The following is a 21,609-nucleotide window of genomic DNA, read 5'->3' as shown; positions in this document are numbered from 1 at the left end:
GACACACAATCTTTGGTTATCCGTATTATTGTTTTCTTGTATTTTATTAGTACCTAATAATTGAAAATATCTATCCCTTCCAACATTTTAACTTATATTGAAGCTAATAAAATATCTACGTTGCAGTACCTACTAACTGCAGTTTAACAATTAGAGCAAGACGGATGTATCAAAATAGACATTCGCGACCTGAATACAGACACTGTTTCATCCTTCGACTTTTTCTTCAATTTTCATAGAATTAAATGGATTTCCCTCCTCGCTAAAGAGATGATAATTAATAAATTGGATCTGACTCCTTGCACTCAATGAGAATAATTTAAGTAGGTATTCTTTGATATTTTCTATGTTTAATTTATCAAACTAAATTCTTATAAAACGTGTAAATATACTATGTTCTAAATATGTGTTTAATAATACTTTGTGTAAAAGAATTTCTGTTTCTTATAATGTTATGGTTGTTACCATGACTATATTACCAAGAAATAAATGAGTTCTCAGTAGGGAACAGTGAATTCAGGTCGTGACTGTACTTTAATATCGTTGCTCTAGTTATTGTTAATCTGAAGTTTCCATTTTTATTTTTATTGACCGATTTTAAAAGTTAGTCGGCCGTGCCGTTGAGTAAAATTTAGTTTAGTTTCCTATGCATCATCATTTCATGTCTCAAATGCCTAAATGTCGAATGGTAAAATTATATCTGTTCACCCCGACTCACTAATGAATTAAAATTATCTACGAATGGCGCCGCATCTATTTAATTACTTATGTACTTAGTTGATCGCATATTAACCAGGAAATTAGCCTTTCGCTTTTTGTCGATAGTTTTTATAGAAGAGGCGAACTAAACTGTTTCCTTAGTTTGATGCATATCGACTTCTACCATCGCATTCAATACACCATTATTTACCTCAGTGGCTGGTTTTCCTCGGGGTTCATTCTTCAAGTTGAAGTTTCTTATACGGAATCGGTATAAACCAAAACACACGGTGCGCTCATTGGCCGTATCCTATCCAAACACAGCATTGATATTGCGACCTGTTTTTGTCTTTGCGTAATTCCCACCCAGGAACTCTTGTCCAAAAATTACTGTAATTTTCAAGGTATCAAACTTTTAAAGGCGAATCTTTAAACAATTGCTAGTCAGACCAACTGTTGAAAAAAAATCACTCGGAAAACTCTAATGTCAAAGTTTTATTTTAATATAAAGTAAACCCAAATTGTTATTTTGATTAGTAACGTTTTTTTATATACTATATGGAGGAGGCTCGATTCTGTCCAATTATCATTATCATATAGTAATCACACCAGTTTAGGTAGGTACGTATGCAAAAATTACGTACTTACATTTGCCAGGTCTTGACATACTTCCCTGACTTATTTTATTCGCATCAGAGTTCTTTTATTTTTGGTGCTCTCGACCTGCTTCCTCTCCACTACATCTCTGACATTTCCCAACTCTTCGATCAACATTTGGTTCATTCATTTGTACTCAACATTTTACAGTAACTGCCACTACATCTTTTTGACTACGCTCTCTTTATTATACTGTCCGATGTATGTATTTGTACCTAATGCCGATTTTTTTGAATTGTCTGGTGTTCGATAATCTTTGGTTTAAATTTCAGTGGGTCCACAAATTAATAAATTTTATTGTTCTGAAATATCTTTGTATAATGGGGTTATAAGAAACATTCACATTGTTGATAAACGATTGACTGGCGGTTGCGGACTGATTCTGAATTATTATGTACGTTACGTCTGATCTATACGAGGTTCGACATGATACTCCTGTGTGACTTACAAAAATGTACCCAGTTTTTGGGTACCACTTGACAATACTGTCATAGACTATATTTTAATCTGTACGGAATTAACACAGACTAAGAGCATGTGCTATGCGTGAACCTAACCTAATGCCTATAATTATAGCATCTCGTGTCTTACCTTGAATTTATGTATATTTGATCGAGCAGCTGATGTATACAACTAAACGTTTGTCTTTTGTTTGATTGGCTGAATGATTAATGAATAATGCAGCTGTGCAATATTGTAATATGTCAACTACCTTATACGTTGTATCAATAGACGATAACAAGCTACAAGGGTCATTATTGACTGCAGAATTTGATAAGATATCAAAATAAAGACTATTAGATTTAAAATTATAAGATGACTAAGGTGCGTAGTAATTTAGAAAGTAATATGCAACAAACACATGGATATTGTATGGTTTCCGCAATGTAGGTACACACTTCTATGCCAACGACCTATTATACGATCCACTAATATCTACGACCACACATATCAACATAACAATCAACACCTGTTTCTTCCGTCTGTGGCCAAGTGAGTCTTGTTATTGTGCGTGATGATATTCGGAGACGCCGCATTCCTTAATTCAACCCACATCATATAAAAGAAAAGAAACGCATCACAATTGATTATTGGCCTGCCCAACTTCATAATATTAAAATATGCACGTGTATCGCAAGTGTGCACGATCTGATTTAAATTGAAGACACTTTAAACGTCACCTGACCGGTCGTGGCTCATTTTGCTATTGTCTAAATGCTGGCTTACAGCGATACTCAGTACTTACGTATTTATTATTAGAATATACAACAACAACAATTTTTCATTAACTGTTTTAGATATAAAGGAAACTATAATATCTTGTGTATAGTAGAGAAAACACCAGATCGATATGACAACTCGCGATGCTTTAGTTAGCAATGTCTTATACCTTTATAATGAGAAACTTAAAGTTATAGTCTCCGACCAGCGACAGTAAAAGCATGGCAGTCTTAATTAAAACAAAACAAATTATTTTTTTTGTTTGGGTTTGGATAACAAACAATTTTACAATCGCAACAAAATCAATATATGCTTAGGTTAATGTGAATCAGCCTGGTTGAGTCGTGTGACTGTGTAGCGGGATAAGTACGATGCTAGAATAGCTAATTGACCGGATAAGACAATTAAAAGCACGCTAATTAAATCTTCTGTTACTCCGAATCGCGTATTACAGTTGACTTTTAAAATGTGTTGGCAAATCGGGGTTGCATTATAAGAAAACATCCTTCTCTCGCCCACAATTAGTTAGTCATGTGCCATTCGTAATTACTACGTAGGTACTTTGTATTACATATAAAAATTGCAAAGTTCTTCAGTCTTTGTTAGATTTTTTATCGATATGTGTAGTATGTACAGCATGACCTAATTAATTTGTAAGCACGCAATTCTCATTATGATTTTCATCTACCAGTCTAAATAAATTATTTAGGTAGTGCACATGTACGAAATGATTTGTAACGCATTCGGAGTTTGTGTATAAAATATGACAAAACGTATCCATGGAGGCAAGCGCTCGTTACCGTGACGATAATGCTGGTCGACCGACGCTCAGTCTAGGCGTGTTTGGCGTTCGTCACATTGTCGCCAGGCTCGAGACCAAACACGGACGTACCTCGCCACCGGTACAGAGAAAAGTGCACAAATACGAACCGGACGAGTACCATGACTTGTGCTTCGAATACTCGAAAAGACAAGTGCTGAGTAGATTCCTCGTCAATTTGGCAGCAGCGGCCAACGAATGCATCCCTAGCGTTACAATCGCCAACGTCGGCGTGTTGTCGGTCGTCGCTGGTCTCGTTGCACCCAGGATGTTGTCTTATCTCGTGATCTATCCGCTTTGCAGATTGGTTTTTGGAACACTCTACCCTGCATACGCATCATATAAAGCAGTACGCACGAAGAATTTGAAGGAATACGTGAGTGTTTTACTTTTATTAGTTAAATTAAATATAGACGCATGAAAGCATGCTCTTGCGTTTTAATACCACATATAGAATATTTAATTCAAGAACTATGTACATGGAGTATAGAACATAGGTGACGAATCTTGAAATTATAATACTATAGAGATTTACAAACTAATGGTGTAAAGAACTATCATTGCTTACAATCCATTGCCCTACTGAGGTTTGTAGTCCATTGATGAAGTAATTATGTTCAGGACGTGTCTCAATTCAAAGTACATAATTACAAATGAGGCAATTATTAATAAATTTAGCGCAACTAAACGTTTACACAAAACTGTAGCATTGGCCTTGTTAGTGGCGCGGGCCGCTCGAAACGCTTCAGTTGCCGTGTCCTCTGTAGCAATAATAATGCCTTGTTTTGTATTTGTTATTTGTACATAGCCGTGGTTTGACTTTAGGTCCTGACACTCCTTAGGTGAAGTAGTAGTCACTCCACTATATCCTTGGTCTTCTTAAATTGGCTGCTTCTGTTCCAAAGATTTCCAACTGGCACGTAGACTAAATAGTGAGACACAGGGTTAAGGGGTATCTAGATCAACTACTGCAGTATCAGAACTTACATTTATTAGTTCAAGGCCAAAGGAAAGATGACTTTTTCAAGATCATTTAATTATTTAGAATATATCGGTCCGGCCCAAAGTGGAGTCAGGTTATCCCTCGACCTCAAAAAAGATTATTTTAATTGAGCACTCGTTCATTTGTTACGCCTTTGTTGTTGTGTGAAGTGTGTCAAACCTTTTTTTTACTCTAATTGCCAATACTGTCTAAATGTATTTAAGCAAAATTCGATGTGGAATGTTTAATAACAAAGCGTTGCTAGGCAACCACTGACAGCCTGATGTAAAGAACATTTTATGACAATGCTCATAATAAGCCTTGCTTCTGTAAACAATAGATACCCTCCATAACTTATATTGACGTAGTCAGTTGGTTAGTCATCGTGGTTAACAGCAGCCGATGTAGGCCATTGGAAATGTTAGGTCAGGAAACGGGTTTTAGTACTTTACTGGTTACTGGCATTAATATTCTTCAAACACAATGTATAAGCTTACCATTTGGATGAATGTAAGACCGTTTTGTTTATTATTACACAAAAAGACATAGGTATGAGACATCCCCAGAATTCAACTGTTTTTGTCTGTCCATATGCTATAAGTTTTTCTTGAGTGGTAATTCCGCTAAGCTTTGTTTTTCATCTACACGTGGCATCTTCAGGAGATATTGATTCGCCGAATTATGAAACAAGACCGTTTTTGTTTGTTTTAAAATTTATTCCACATCGAATCTGGCTTAAGAGTAAGTTACCTCTGAATATATCTCCACCCATATGATGGTTGACGTGTATACGTGTCTAGTGTCGACCTATTTATTGGGTGGATGGGTTATAAAGTCGATGCGACTTTACAACTATTAGGCCGGCAACTCTCCTGTTTTTATGGTGTTTCAAGAGAGTGTCATGAGCAGTGGTTTTTATTCTTTTATGCATGAAAAAAAACTGAATCCGCCGCAAATCATTGACAGTAGAATGTATGAGGGTAATCACCTAACACCATCAGGTCATATTAGTAATTAATGCTATATATATATACTTAGAGTTATATTTCACCGGGAAACCACAGTGGCGCAACAAGTCGGCTCTACCAACAAAATATATACAGCTCTATAGGGATTTACTCACCTGGTGTCTGTTTGATTGCGCAACCTGTTTGGTGGCGCCACCAGCTAGGACGCGTCGTGATTCTGGTGTGGTGTCTAGTTTGGTAGCATACGGACACCACGACGGGGCGATTTGTTGCGCCACCGTGGTGTCCGGTGAAATATAGCCCTTAAACAAAGATGCGTCGATAGTGTTGTTATGACTTGGGTTATCAGTTATTACGACTATACAGGGCAGCCATCACATATCGTAATAAAGTATTCCTACTTCGTCGGACGGGTTATATGAAGTATCGCTTCGTGAACTGTTGCAGGTAAAATGGATGATGTACTGGATTGTGTTCGCGCTGTTCACGTGTACAGAGACGTTCACGGACATGTTCCTGTCGTGGTTCCCGTTCTACTACGAGGTCAAGATCGTGCTGGTGCTGTGGCTGCTCTCGCCCGCAACCAAGGGTTCCTCGATCCTGTACAGGAAGTTCGTGCATCCCGCGTTATGCAGACGAGAGCAGGTCAGTTGAAATTGTTTTATGTTGTCCGGTTCCAGGGCAAAAGTTTAAATCCTAAAGTTGTTCATAGTTTATCACAAGTATAGAAATCTCATAGTGCGGATTGTCTTTTTGTAAATCTCCCCGGGGTTCGAAGTTGAAATAAAGTCTCGGTTGTTCATAAATTGGAGTAACTGCGTGTACTGTGAATTAGACGGTAGTAACCTATCATCAAACGAATCCCATGATTGGCCCTTGACGGCTGACAATAAAAACAGTGTATTATAAATACATTGAAGCCAGTGTTTCTTCTTGAATGGTGCCTCCCATTACCAACTTAAAGAGTTGTTCTGTGGCTCTTCGTAAACGGGTCATGATAATATATTTTAATCCCCCGGAAAAAAATATTGTAACAAAATAAGACGAAGAGTGTATACTCTTCGTCTTATTTTCAGCATCACAGGCTCTAATCATCACAGGCTGGTATCAGCATTAGAGCCTGTGATGCTGATCTTTCTAATTTGTATAATATGTAGTTGATTTACCAGGGGCATCGAGATAGCAATGCGTTGTTCGTGAAGCCTTATTGCACAATTGAAATGCTAGTCATCTTACATTCAATGTACTTTATTTTATCAAATTCAAATAATTTTTATTCAAAATAAAGATTGTTAATTGCACTTATTAATGTCATTATCACCAATCACTATCACACATTTGAAAAGATAAATAAAGTTGAATAACGGCGCAATTCAGGTACTCATTGTGTGTCTTCTGCCGTATTTATCACGGGTAGCGTTCCGAAGAGCTGTTTCACCTGATTCCTGCCGCCGAATTCCACCTCAGCAAAACATGGACACACAAATTAGGATATCCCCAACATCTGGATGTGTAAAGTCCCTCCACAGTGCGATTTCCAGTATGATACGAAATGGGTACCTTCAAAAAAAGCGAGTATACCTTCCCAAAAGGTCGGCAACGCTCCTGTGATTCGTCTGGTGTGGGGGCGGCGGTGATCAGTTAACACCAGGTGACCCGTACGCTCCTTTGTCGCCCTTTTCCAAAAGAAAAACTCAGCGGGCCTCTTTTTTATTGCATTACTATTAAATTAATTCTTTAAAATATCTTTAGGGCGTTCGATCGATTCCCAAGGTCTGGTATTATTTGGAAAGCCATTTAAATGCTGCATAAATCTTTACTTCAGTTTTTAACATTTACCAAACCTACCTATAAAATATGAAAATGTAATAAAATAATTTTATTAATATTCCAGGAGATCGATGAATACATAGCCAAAGCCAAAGATCAGGGCTACCACACTGTGCTTAATCTGGGCACCAAAGGCGTCAACTATGCTACCACCGTTATTATGCAAACAGCCATTAAGGTAAGCCATATTTTTTTTGCACATCATAAAATGTCTTATTTGCATGCTTTGTTTTAATACGTTACTCAAATAGACGGATTAGCTGTTCTTTGAGCGTTCGATTTGCAATTCACGTAATTTTATTTAAGATAATCACGAGGATATGGTGTAACTTTGATTTAACTTGATAAATTAACTTTTTGTTCACGATAAAATAGCAGTGTGTGGCATGTATAGTTACGATTGTTTATTGAACAATTGTTATGTTTTTGTTTTGCATTTCACGCCGATGATCAAACAATATTTTTCAATTATTTACAAACACCCAATGGATAAACGTTATCAAACAGCTTATTTTTTCTAACATATTGGTTTTTGCACTATATAAGCACAATAATTATAATGTTAAATTGTAGTCTTTCAGTTCATATAAGAGCTCATTCTCACTATTCACGCGCTTTCGTCACTACGCATGTCCACACCTAGAATCATCACTTAAAATCGCATCGCTTAGGTTAATTTCATTTATTTTTTTATTTTATTAACACGCTTTTTTAATTTTCTCCCACCCGTCCGCACTTTCCCATCCTTTTAACGTCTAGAACTTGAATCTACCGAACCCAGAAGCTGGCAGACGCGCCATAGAAGATAGAACCGACGGCTACCAAGAGAATTACGAGAATCTGGAATTTCAGCATACGGGCGATCAACCGGGCATTGTTGAAATTGTCGAGCTTGATTGCGAGAACAATGATGAAGCAGTCAGTGGGGCTGGGGACTCTAATGATCCGGATTATGAGCCCGAGAGTTCGTCCGCTAGAAGCCGCGGCAATGTTGTTAGGAAACGCAACGTCACCAAAGATAAAAAAGCCAGGAGTCGGTCGCGTGGCCGCAGAACTAGGAGTCAGACAGCCACTTCCAAAGAAAGCAATGAAGTAGTCGTCGAATGATTGCAATGATCTCAATAATGATTCTCATAATAATTATGAATTAGTTAAAAGACGCGAACTTATGAATTCTTGTCTCTTCTGTTTTTATTTTTTTCTATCTCTTTTTTCTGTTTCGAACTGTTTTATGATTTTCAGTGTATTATTTTACCATGATTAAGTTTACTCATATATTAAAAATAAATAATTTCTAGCAACACTGTCGTTGAAAGTAATTAAAATATAACGCAGTGTTATCTTAGTGTAAATTCGCATGATGTAAATGTGTTCTTAGCTGTAACGTATGACTGAATTAGTGTATTTTGTTTTATATCCTTTAAATAAACGATAGTAATAAAAATATTTATTATTTCTCAATGCTGTAGTGATTCATCACTTAGGTAACAGAATGCATGCGCTTTGCAACACGAACCTCGTGTACACGCAAAACTGTGAGTATATTTTATTTACTTAGTTTTACATAAGTACTTTTTTAACCACCGGAATAAGTTGCTGCTTGATAACAATGTTTTTTATTTATTTCAAAATCTTAAATATTAAATCTTAGACTAATCAAAGAACAAGACGGAACATAAGCCGCGATTGTAGAACAACCTAATAGAGGAAATAGAATTTCTAGACGTATCACGTAGGTATATAGTTTATGTGCGAGTTAATTTTTATATATATTATAATAGGAGGCAAACGGGCAAGAGAGAGATGGGAAGTGGTGAGGCAACAGCCCATGGACTTGTTATTTTTTATTAGTCTTGTTTCAAATGTAATGAGCAAATCAACTAAGCACACATATTTTAAGAGCGACTGTGAATGAAAATTTTAGGAAATGTCCAATTCAACAATCAGGTATTTCGTAAAATTTCAAGAATACAGAGAGTGAGAGTTGCAAATAGCAGAATAAAGAGAAGTCTGTCGTTACCGTTGCGAATGTAGGCAATGAGGCAGGGATGCATACTATTTAAGAAGAAATCAAATTTATTAATAAAATCAACTGATTACTTAAACACACGTCAAAGTTTGACATAATTTAACTTTATTTTTATAGACTTACTAGCTGACCCCAGAGACGTTTTTTTCTGTACTACATAAACAAAAATACTGTTTTTTTATGAATTTGTCAATAATATTTCATAATATCAATAATTATTTCATAAAATATGCTCCCTGTTGTTATAATGAAATTGTTTCACAGCAGAACTGTCAAACCGTGCGTCAGTAAATTCTCTCATAGAAAATATGTCCATACAAAACAAATATAGTAAATAAAAATAATTATGGGTCCCACCCAAATCGAAAAAAAAATAATCATATCTCTTAAGTTGGACTAAACTGCACTCCATGAAGTAATCCCTATATATGATATCACGAAAGTGGTAAGCACTAGGTAGAATGTATCACACCCACATTTTACCTGCTATCTTTTATGTTCCACGTAATGGGGTGAGCCCAGCCTAGCACAAATCAGACTGCTACTACTGACAATTTCTTTACACAAAAACTCCAATATTACTTTTCAAACCCCGGAATCAAAACCGAAACCTCATTGTCAACTTCAAAATTACTTGCTTAATTTTATTGAAACAACCACTACTTTGTAGTCACATAGATCTAGGTTCTAGTCTCTCCTAAATATTCAAATGATTTTACAGATTAAAAGCCTAGTTTTGAAATACCGCGATCTCCATTACGTTACACTGAGACAAAGATATTGCTCGATTGAGGTCATGCACTTAATTATGCAATAATATAAACTTGGGCAAATTTAAGTATCCTTCGCAAACTACCTTCAAAATCCTCCAAAATGTTTGTTAGTGAAATTCAAAAGGAGATTGTTGAATGAACTTAATGATGAAAGAACAATGAATTACACTAAAAATCAATGTTTTAATATCGTCTAAAGTAAGACGTTTATTATATATAAAACGTGATAAGGTACATGTAACCCAATGTAATTGTTTGAATTATTATTTTTACTTTTCTGGCAACCTTTTATATACCAGTTCAACCTTAGATAATATGGCAACCAGTTTCAGGTTATTCCTGATTTTGGGGTGTATTTAGTTGGTCTGCTATAGAGACACTTACACTTTTTGTGCGTTGGTGCTCAATAGTTGTTAAATGATGTGTTGTGTAATGGAATATTTACAGGGCGGTGGAGGTTTAGTACAACAGTTGCGCAAGAGCTACAGTCTGTCGGACCTGACGGAGTGCGACCCGCGGGACGAGCACGGCTCAGATGAAGCGGACGACGTGCTGGCAGAACCCAGGCTTATCAGGCGTGCCATTAAGAGGTTTACAGTTATATTCTATTTAGTTTAGATATACTTGCTGACGATAGATTGAAATTGAAAGAAAAGTAAGTGTTAATGCTTATCAAAATACTTCATACCACTCGGATCACGTTGACGTCTGGCATTCCACAAACGCGCGTTCTGCAAGAACTGGCTGCCGTTTTCCTGAACCGATACGACTTGGGGATCTTCAAGAATAGAGCATACTACCACCTTAATGGCCGGCAACGCATCTTTGACACCTGTTGTTGCGGATGTCCATGGGTGCTTGCCTCACCACTCCCCATCCCGTAAGCCTCATGTCCGTTTGCCCCCTCTTATATAAGAATAAAATGCAGCCAGAATGACTAAGAATGAGGCATACCTGGGTATGGCAGAATAGTAGAATAAAAGTTTGAGACTCATAGGGAAACGGCGTTGTTAGTGAGTGATGTGATGAGACTGGGACATAGTTTTCTGTTGAAATGAATTTAATCGAATACATATTTTATAGTGTCGGTGGGAATAGTTTAATTTTTTCTACGCTCTCTAGTAGGCTACGAGTATACATACAGACGATTGTAATCAAAGTGCACATCTATAAGCATAAGCTTTTATGTTAAGACGAGTTACGACTTCTATCGAGTCCTCTCTCGAGAAGGTCGCGGGATGGGGTAAATTGAACCTTGCCCAATTCAACCCCCAGAAGACCCAAGTTTGCGCGTTTACCACAACAAAATCCCCATTTGCCGTATCACCGCTCTTCGACAACACTTCCCTTAAAGCCTCGCCTAGTATCGGAATCTCGAGCGATTGCCAATTCCGTAGCCATCTGGAGGGCAAAGCCAAATTGGCTTCGAAGAAGCTGGGCGTCATCAATAGAGCACGGCAATACTTCAAGCCGGCCCACATTCTAGCGCTCTACAAAGCGCAGGTCCGGCCACACATGGAGTATTGCTGTCATCTCTGGTCTGGCGCACACCAGTATCAGCTCGATCCATGTCTTCTACCGCATTTATCACGGGGAGTGTTCCGAAGAGCTGTTCAACCTGATTCCTGCCGCCGAATTCCACCTTCGCACGACACGCCACAAGTCAGGATATCATCCCCACCATCTGGATGTGTGGCGGTCCTCCACAGTGCGGTTTTCAAGGAGCTTTCTTCCACGTACTACAAAGCTTTGGAATGAGCTTCCTTGTGCGGTGTTTCCGGGACGATACGACATGGGTACCTTCAAAAAAAGCGCCTTCGCCGCGTACACCTTCCTTAAAGGCTGGCAACGCTCTTGTGATTCCTCTGTTGTTGCAAGAGAATGTGGGCGGCGGTGATCACTTAACACCAGGTTGACCCATACCCTCGTTTGTCCTCCTATTCCATAAAAAAAAAGACGTGTTGTCACACCACGTGAACTTATCTTAATGTAATGTAAGTGTGGATGGGTTGTATCTAGTAATATAAACATTAATGATTACAGTGCGTACGCAACACGTCGCAGTGCGTCAGAGACCAATAACCGGCAGACAATGTACTTCCCAGAGGTAGATGTTGATATTCGGGGACCTAAGCCTCGAACCGATGAACCAGATTTCAGGTAAATCAGTGCCCACCTAAAAGTTTCTAAGTTACACGAAACATAACCACAACAATAGACACTGATATTGAATACCACATCTATAGTATTGGGAAAGGAGGACTATAAATATGAGCATTATACGGGTCACCTGATGTTAAGTGATCACCGCCAGCCATACTAATTTACAAAACCATCACAAAGGAGCGTCACCGGCCAAGGCAGCTACAGCAGTTTGGTTTTACGTTAAAGAAAGGTACTGAAACATAACTAAATAACACATTCATGAAAGATAAAGTCAGAAAATTATCACGGTAAAAAAGCTTTTTCTTCGCCCCGCGCCGCCGGGCTGCCGCAATTAGTTTAACTGTATGAAATAATTATGTTATTTTCCAGTACAATGTAAAACTGACTGCATATTTACGATCTCTTAACTAGAAAAAGAATAGTATTAGAGCTACCATCTATAAATTTGATTCACGACCCGCTTTGCTGATAATTCTTTTAAAATTATAATAAACAGGTTTATACTTGCACGAAAATACATAGATAGGGCATAGATACTTGTGAAAACCTTCGGTTTGTATGAAACAAGGTTAACATAAAAGAAATAGGTTCAAACCTAAATAATTGAAACAGCTCACCCAACACACCCCAATAAAGTATGTTTGGTTGTCCAAAATGTAAACTGTGCCTTATTATCTGTCAAATCTGTCGAGATTTTATAAAACATTACTTGTATTCCAGCCACATAAAATCAACAGACGACATCAGTTCAGGCTACTCCAGCGCAGATAACTCTACATCATTGACTCGCACCGCGTCAGTGGGCGCCTCTAGTCGCTCTCGGGCGAGGACTACACGCACTACGGTCACAACCATCAAGCGACCCCACGCCGCAGAGGTCTGGTAACTTTGTCGGAATATAGCATTTATAAATGGATCATATAATTGTCTGTCACATACAGCGCTAACACAACATATAATTTCGCAAAAACAAATATTGTGATTTAGTGATGAATTAGGTATGTTAAATACGGTAAAACTGGTTGTACACATTAAAGGTGATTGATTTGTATACATACGAAATTCCTTAATAAGATTTTATAACATTTATGATTTCATTGAAGTTTAAAGTACCCTCAATAACCTAACTTTAAAATAAGTATAGGTTTGGTACACCCCGTTTTACTGGTATTAAAATGATCATTTAAGTGTATAAGGACATAAAAATATCTTATATTCATTTTGATCGAAATGAAGTTCGAAATATATTCACTATTTCATATAATTCAATGACAATTTTGTAATCTTATTAAGAATTTTTTGTTGTTAAAATTATGTTATGAGATTAGGTAGACTACCCGATTATCCTATGATGTCTGAGATATGATCCTTGATTCATGTGTGACAATATGAAGTAGTAAGATATAACATAATTATATTACAGTATGATTGGTGCTGGCTCTAGGCTTAAAAGTTTAATTTGCTTTTACATATTATAAAATCTGCATTTATGAAAAATAAGCCGCATTAATTTGATATATTTTTTAAGGATATAATCTATTAATTAACATTTAAAGTAGAATTTAATGTAATATTCAAATAATCAGACCGAAATACATACTTTAAAACTAAGACATATGGTATATTGATGGCACCGACATTAAACCACTAGACTCCTAATAGAAATAAAACTGAGATATGCGCGAAGGGGCCAGCTTTTTGGTCAGGCAACGATCACAACGTATCGTAAATGTTCTGGTAATAATTACAACAAATCGCAAACAATCGCTACGTACTAGCTACTTTTGAATTATAAAATATTTATTTTCCTAATGTGGTGTCTATGGGTTATAAGGTCGAAAATTGAAGACTAACAGAACATTCGTGACGGCCCAAAAGACATCAAAACGAATGTTAAGTGTTTATCAGTGTCTAAACTATAGTTTCTTGATATGCTATAAAACTTTTTCCTCTTTCGTTAAACTTCAAAACTCCCATGCGTAATTATTTTTGCTATAATTTCTCATTAAATAAATAATACTAGAATCTCATTAAGTCATTAGACTTATGAGTGTACATGAGAACTATAAAAATGGACGTGTAACAGCATGACAATAGTTCCGAAATACCTACATATAAATTAGATATCACATGAATATTTTTGTATGTTATAGCATGCTATATAAATTGTATTAGCATATTTTATCATTCAGAGAAAAATCTATATAAGTCTGAATTTTGCATTTATTAGTTTTTGAATTTAATTTTTAGGTGTTTTATTATTTGATTTGGACATAGCACTTTTTATTTAAAGGATAATGAAGTTATCATCGAGGAGCTTCATGAGGACGATACATTTGATAGTACTATGCCACCTCTTGTTAACTTAAATGATCCCTTATATCTCTCCCACACTGTGCCTCCGTTTATATATCAATATGTTGGAGATCAAGTAAAAATTATTCAAGTTTTAGGTAATTTCCCTACAAACTCTGAAGAGCACTCTTTTGCTTCAGTAAAAAGGGACCAAGAGCTAATCTCCCAAAGAGATCTTGTTGAAAAAGATTTAACTGAGATTGAAGATAATACACTAATAGCATCAAAATATAAAGAAGTTGAAGGTAAAATAGATAATACCGAAAAATGCATTGATTTGATAGATAACAATGAAAAAGCTGATGATATTCAAATTTTTAAAGGCACTTACGAAGATCTAAATAGCCTAGATTCAGATAGAAATACGAAGTATGAACATCCAATAGAGAACACTATAAAAGACCAAATCGTTGAAACTGAAAGTGTTACATCTTTGAGTGACATATATTCAGCTGAGAGTGATGATGAAGCTTCATTTGATACACCTGAACCTACTCCAAAACCTAACAAAAAGTTTTCTAAAGGAAAATATGGTAAAAATAAAGCTCCCCTTCCACCTAAGTTACCTGAAAGTGACTTAAAGCCATCCTTGGAAATACAAGTAAATAGAATAACCATTGATTTAGCTGACAAAAATGATACTTTGAAAGACCATATTATTGATAAATTTAATCAAAATACAGAAATAACTCAAAGAAGATCTAAATCAAAATCCCCACTAAGATTACCATCACCTGGAAGTAACTCGGGTCTTGGTATGTTGCTTCACTTTCCTAGTAAACTAGCGTTTTGGTCTAAGACAAATGAACAATCCAAATCAAATGTATCCATAAATTCCAACACTGACAGCAGAAGATCATCTGGTAAATTAAGTGATACTTTTGAAAGCTGTTCTAATATTATAGATCAATTGGGTGAAGATAATTCTCTCACAGCTCAGGAAATAGTAATATCTCAAGAAAACATTATTAAAAATAACAATGAAGATAATGTACCAACTCCGCAAAGCATTATAGTTAAGAGTGTCGAACTTCAGAAGGCTATAAACGCCAAATTAGAGAGTCATCCAGAGTATAAATTTGTTTCTTTACATGGCGATGTCGAAGAGGTCCCAACTTTTTCAAAAAGCACAGATGTTTAAAGTATCCCTTCGAAAAAGTATCAGCACAAAAAACCAGTATGTTATTGTTTTTGATTTCAAAAATGCATGATGCTAACTTTTAACTTTGTCTTGTATTTGTTTTTAATTTTCTATGTTCTTGTATGTCTTGTATTTATGGTTGCTAGTTTTCAACGTGTAAGTAGGTGATTGCTTTTACGAAAGTAATTTAAATGAACATTATGACCGAATTTATAAATTACTCTCCGACTTCTATAATTTTAATAACCTATTGTTAACCAAAAAACGGATCCCATTAAGTTTTCGCCAATTTGGCGCTGTTTACAGTTGTAAGTGTACTTTTCCTCGTGTTACACATTAAATTTTAATACTATATTAAAACAGTTTTGACACAATACAGTAATAGAACACTCCAACAATTATACTAGAGCGCCCGAATCGATGCACGCACACATTGTACACACGATTTACACGGCCGCTAAGCAATCTTGGGAAGACAAAATTATTGAGTGCCACGCCGTACGCTGCCGGGACTGGTCGCTATCCGAGTTAAATTAGCTGCAACGCGCCGTCTAATTCTTCAGTGTTTTTGTATGTACCGCGTACCAATCCTAGCGCTCCGCTCAGACGTAGGTATAAATTTCAAGGACACAGCTTAGTTACGCTACTGTTCTATTACTTGTATTATTACACACACTGTCTCTTCAATTCAACACAAGCACAAGTATGGGATAGGTAGTGAAGCACTTTATTGCAGAGGTTACACCTGTCACAGAGCCGAAAAAATTAACTTCACTAATCTTAGTAATGAGTACAGTGAAATCACAACCTCTTTGACTAAAATGGATTTATAATTGCCGTAATAAATTAATTTTCTTTGTTCCTAAAAATAGGTTCCTATATTAATAATTTAACATTCAATACGCATGCATAGAGTGTAATATTACAATATTAATTCATTAATTCACAACTCTGTTTATTATTATATAAATACCTATGTAGTCTGCAATGTTGATTGATGTTACACAATAACATGTTTTTGGTTTTCTTGCAATATTTTCTTTTGGTATTTATTTTACTAAAACTGTTCTGTTGTTTTTATTTTATTGCTTATGCTTCTTAGATTGGTAACTTTTATTTTTTGTTTTCAGGCTGTGCCGTCGGCTTCTGCTACAATACCCCGCGCAAAAAAATCTAGTAAAAGGAAAACCCAGTAATAATTAGTAGCACTGAAATTACATACGCTTTTTACGTGTATACATAACGTATATCAAAGAGGTATAAGTAGAGTAGACATTCACAAATTTTATCATAAGATTTATGATCACAAGGGTTCATTACTTAGATTTTTTTCTATAGGTACAACATAATTTAAAACAATTAGGTACAATTATTTTAGCTATCAAATGTTTCAGTGTTAATGAACAGTAGTGGTTGTTACTTAAAATATTAACAAAGTGTACTAGTATATTATTCAAATTACTAGAAATCATAAAAATATACTTATAAAAATAAACTCATAAGGTCTAGTCGTTTAACAGTATTACTAAACATAGAAGATTTCGAGATATTATGTGCACTCAGTGGAATGTCACACTAATAATTAATAATATTATTTACGAATTTCATTTGGTAGGTAATCAATTTGATCATGTTGTACTATGTCCTCTATGTCATATACATTATACTTTAATCTCTTTGGTTATACAGTATACACAAATACAATAATTGTATTACATTACACGTCACAACAGAATGCACAAAATAAAAGCTTATTATTGCGAATTCGCTTGGGAATTTGTGCAATATAATATATTATACATATTTAGAAAAATGAAGTTACCAATATACAAGCATACAATGCAGTATTAATTTTTTATGAGGAAATAGTTCTCAATAAATCTCAAATTAATTGTTAAACTCAATTAGATGTTGATTAGAAAACTTGGAAATTTTTAATTCTACTAATAATTGGTTAGTTATGGTTTAGCCAAAAAATGCCAAATTTTAAATATATTTACATAGGACATTAAAATTTGTCAATTCATTTAGTTTATTTCTGTATCCACATGATATTACTTTATAGACATTAAAAGCATGATTTCTGTTTTCCTTATTTCTTGGATTATACCAAGTTTTGGCCATGACAATTATTATAATGTTTTAGATATTATTATAATAGTTAAAAAATGTATTAGTTGTAATTTATTTTATTAGGCTTAATTCTATTACAAACAGTTTGGAACTGAAAATATGAAAAATTTGTTATATGTATATGTGTCAAATAAAACCAATTTTTCATCAATTTTAAAATGTAACTTGTGTGCCTCTGTGAAAATACCACAAAATATAATAATATGTTTTATTTCTGATATATCAAGTCAATGATAAGTTTGTCGGTATTTTTTAGAACCTTGTAAACTTAGTCTTATATTTTATGACAATTGATGGTCTAGTCCTGCCTATGATATCTACTAACCAACTAAAGGAGGATGGCGAGAATGGACCCACATAATTTAAAAATTAAGGAAGGATCATACAAGTATAACTTTATATTAATTATAAACTTAAGGTTATGCGATGTTTATACAAAAATTGAGGCACTAAGATGTGGGAGTCAAAAGAAATAAATTATTATAATTTATTAAAAAATATATTGCGCAATTGACATTTGAAATTTTTTTGACATGAAAGTCTTTTTTATATGGATTTTCCGACACCATCAAACTGTCTATATCTACTCAAATTAGTAATTCAAAATAAGATTATTATTGTTTGTTGATACTAAATCAGTAGGTAAGTATCTTCAAAAGATTTGATACCTGCTTGAAAAAATTGTGAATTGTAAATCCTCAATTATTAGCTGCTGGCCAACCTTCCACATAAATATTATATTATCTTTTAGCAGACAGTAATTTGGCATAGACATACAATACAAATAATAATATTGATTAATTATTTTAAGTTATATTTTTCTTTTAGGTATATCTTTTTCTTACTTTTTTACACTTACAATTTGCTTTTTTCTTAGTTTTGTTACGTTCTACAATTATTAATAAGTTTCCATGATGTATGCCACTTCTTTCAGTGGGTCCCAAATATATGCATTCTGGCCATCCTCCTTTGTATATTTAATTATACTTATAGTTTTAAATTTTGAAACTGTTCCTAAATATTGATTATTGACACATACTTTTGTCTGTAACACACCAATGACATAGCCACAGACAGCAAGTGGTTGACATTAGCATAATCATGCCACAATTAAGTTATTTGGTCATAAGTTTGCATTAAAAAAAATACTTGCAAATATGGATTATTTTTTAATTACAGCTTGCCTTCTTTTTAAGTACATGTACTCAATAATTTTAGGAATGATGTTCCTGTATATTAATTATTATTATTTAGGTTGAAAATTTCTTTAGTTACATATTACTAAAGGAAACAAGATAAGAGATAAATAGTTCCACTTAGAAGATACACTCCATATTAATGCTTTTGAAATATAAGATATCAAATTATAATTATCTTAAATAATATTGAGGCTATTTTCCTAAAGAGTAAATAACTTCAACATCATAATTTGTTTATACCGTGCATTGTCAAAAAATAAAACAATGAATTTCCCCATATGACATTTTTATTTTACTAATATATTTCTCCACTTCTCAATCTTAAAGTATCATATAAATATTTTTCATGGTCACTCTTATAAACATTGTCCATTAACAATTGTTTTTCTAATAAATTTAATGATTCTGTGTCCCATACTTTAATCCAGTAAAGAAGTGACAATAATTTATCATAATCAGATGAAACTTCATTAGAATCAGATATCGTGATTGAAGGTAAGTTTTGAATAATATTGAACAACTTTGGTTTGAAGACAGTGTTAAAGGTCTTATTTTTAGTTGTAGCCAACTTGTGAATGGTCTCAACTGTTTGCTTTGTAACCGATTTACCAAGTAAAATATTAGGCAAATCCTTTAACCATTCTTGAAAAAGGTAATTTGAATGAAAGTGATTTAAATTGTCGTTAAGGGAAATTTCACACAATAATGAAAATATTTTGTGTTGAAGTTCATCAGGCAGCTCATGTCTCATATAAGAATTTAAAATTTTTATGAATATTGGGTCCAATACAGATGCAGTTTTAGTCCACCCATTGACGCAACTATGAAATGTTTCATACAGTATATCTAATATAAGTTTATTTATGTATTCACTTGATTTAGGATCAAAGTTCTTACTGAGATAGTCTAGTACTGCACTTACTTCATTACCATGATTCTTAACACTTACATTAGGGTTGAGCATTATGTATAAGTGACAAATTGTAAGATTTTCTTTGATCAGTTTTGGATCAGTCAATACATCTTCAAAATTAGGATCTGTAGTTGACATCTGCTTATTTCTTACATTGGTAACATATGGGAATGAGCTGCAAATGTTTTGTTCAAATAACTGTCTGTACCTTTGGCAAAATTTGTTTTCTATTTTTGAGCTTGGTGTTCTACAGTTATAAAATTGAACAAGGTGCCAGATTGTTGAAATAACTTCAAGAGTGTGCTTCAGTAACAGACCTGCATCTTCTGATATAACAGTCTCCATTTTTTTATTTGCCTGTAAGCTTGGACAAGCTTCAAGCCATGTTTCAATAAGCAAAGGCATCAACATTTCTATATATTCCTCGAACTTTTCCACTTCATTAATGTGTATCACAACATCAGAACTTTTTGCAGAGAAGCATGATATATAACAATTAGACACATAGATTGAATTAAACAAAGCAAAGTAGTTTGATCCATTGCTCGCATTAAATCTTTTGGTTACCTTAACACCAATATTTTTAGAATCACATGTTTTATAATTGGCAAACTTATTTAAAAAATCTTTTAACCGGTTAAGCACTTTAACTCTCCACTTTACACTTGTTATTTGTGAGTTTAAATTTACTGTCAATGTTCTTCCAGGCTTGTCTGTTTTTAACTTAGAAATCATATCTAGAAAATTGGGTATTATTTTATGAAAATCTCTTGCAGCTTTGTCTGATGCACACAGCAGTAATATATCAAGGAATAAAAGTGAATCTTCTTGTATTCTGTTGTCTATGTGTGTCATTGCACTTCTCAAATATGTTGACATTACATCATAAAATGGTTCTATCTTCTCTGAAGAAACATTTGATAAGACCAAATGTAGTACTTTTAGAGCAGCTTGCCTGACCTAAAAATATATTCAATTTTGTTGTAAGTGACTTACTTATTTAAATAGTGACAAATTATGATAATAGTTCACAATTACAGATGTGATAGTTTTCTTTTACTTTAGATTTCAACTGTCATATCAGACAAGCTTGTTAGACTATACTGGTTGAGAGTAAGCTATCCATATTGGTCAAATAAGTAAATGTTCACCTGTGCACAGAGATGGAGCTAAATACATTGCAAGAAACTTATCACATTTATACCTAATTATTTTTAAGTTTGGAATAACTTACCACTTTCTCCACGTTTAAAATTAATGCAGTAACTCCTTGAATAACTGGTCCAAGACTTTGTTCTAGAATCTGAACATCGGAACTTATGATTTCCCTCAAACCATCTAATGCATCAGTGCGAGAATTTGTATTAAAATGGCTTAGCCTGGTAAGCAATTCCTTAACATTTAGTTTTCGAGTAGAAAGTGTTTCTGATTGTACATGCTTTTTGAGTTGCTCTTTTATCACGATCTTTTTTACTTTAAAATTTGTCTTAGTTACATTCGTACCTTTAGGTAATTCTTTGTCCTTTTTTCCTTTCAGTTTAGTTTTTGCTTTCTCGGCTTTGAGAAATTTTTGATATCTTGTAGCACCGGTCTTATGCATTTTATAAAAAGTACTTTAATTGAAACTTAAAAGTTAATCCAATGCGATCGCAAGAGGCAATATGCTTTTTTATTTCCAAATTCACTTCTTCAACTTCTTTAACCTCAATCCTCACTCACTGAC

The 21,609-nt window shown here is 34.5% G+C and overlaps 2 protein-coding genes across 3 annotated transcripts in view; one reads left to right on the top strand and one right to left on the bottom strand.

Moving 5' to 3' along the window:
• Nucleotides 1–19,250, top strand: part of LOC126975195 (uncharacterized) — a 27,434-nt gene extending 8,184 nt beyond the window's left edge. The window contains exons 2-9 of one of the 2 annotated variants that reach the window (XM_050822964.1): nt 3,701–3,773; nt 5,795–5,992; nt 7,242–7,355; nt 10,427–10,569; nt 12,023–12,139; nt 12,866–13,022; nt 14,439–15,677; nt 16,772–19,250. In XM_050822964.1, coding sequence (XP_050678921.1) covers nt 3,701–3,773; nt 5,795–5,992; nt 7,242–7,355; nt 10,427–10,569; nt 12,023–12,139; nt 12,866–13,022; nt 14,439–15,641 — 2,005 coding nt within the window. In that variant the 3' untranslated portion in view covers nt 15,642–15,677; nt 16,772–19,250. Of the gene's footprint in view, nt 1–3,286; nt 3,774–5,794; nt 5,993–7,241; nt 7,356–10,426; nt 10,570–12,022; nt 12,140–12,865; nt 13,023–14,438; nt 15,678–16,771 lie in introns of those variants that run through there. The other variant, XM_050822963.1, reaches the window with a different exon arrangement.
• Nucleotides 19,243–21,609, bottom strand: LOC126975202 (testis-expressed protein 10 homolog). The gene is made up of 2 exons (XM_050822986.1): nt 21,121–21,609; nt 19,243–20,846 (listed from the first exon to the last, which is right to left on the bottom strand). The coding sequence occupies exons 1-2, from the start codon at nt 21,484–21,486 to the stop codon at nt 19,269–19,271; spliced, it is 1,944 nt and encodes a 647-aa protein (XP_050678943.1). The 5' UTR covers nt 21,487–21,609; the 3' UTR covers nt 19,243–19,268.

The sequence above is a fragment of the Leptidea sinapis genome, chromosome 35 (assembly GCF_905404315.1).
Source record: "Leptidea sinapis chromosome 35, ilLepSina1.1, whole genome shotgun sequence".
Lineage (NCBI taxonomy): Eukaryota > Metazoa > Arthropoda > Insecta > Lepidoptera > Pieridae > Leptidea > Leptidea sinapis.
Note: the sequence above shows the minus strand (reverse complement) of the source record. Positions and strands in the feature narration are given on the sequence as shown.

What these genes read in the sequence shown, in the direction of transcription:
- LOC126975202 (XM_050822986.1), bottom strand. Translation starts at nt 21,486, where the DNA reads ATGCATAAGACCGGTGCTACAAGATATCAAAAATTTCTCAAAGCCGAG. An exon ending in TTTTAAACGTGGAGAAAGTG is followed by an intron (nt 20,847 to 21,120) that starts GTAAGTTATTCC and finishes ATATATTTTTAG; the next exon opens with GTCAGGCAAGCTGCTCTAAA.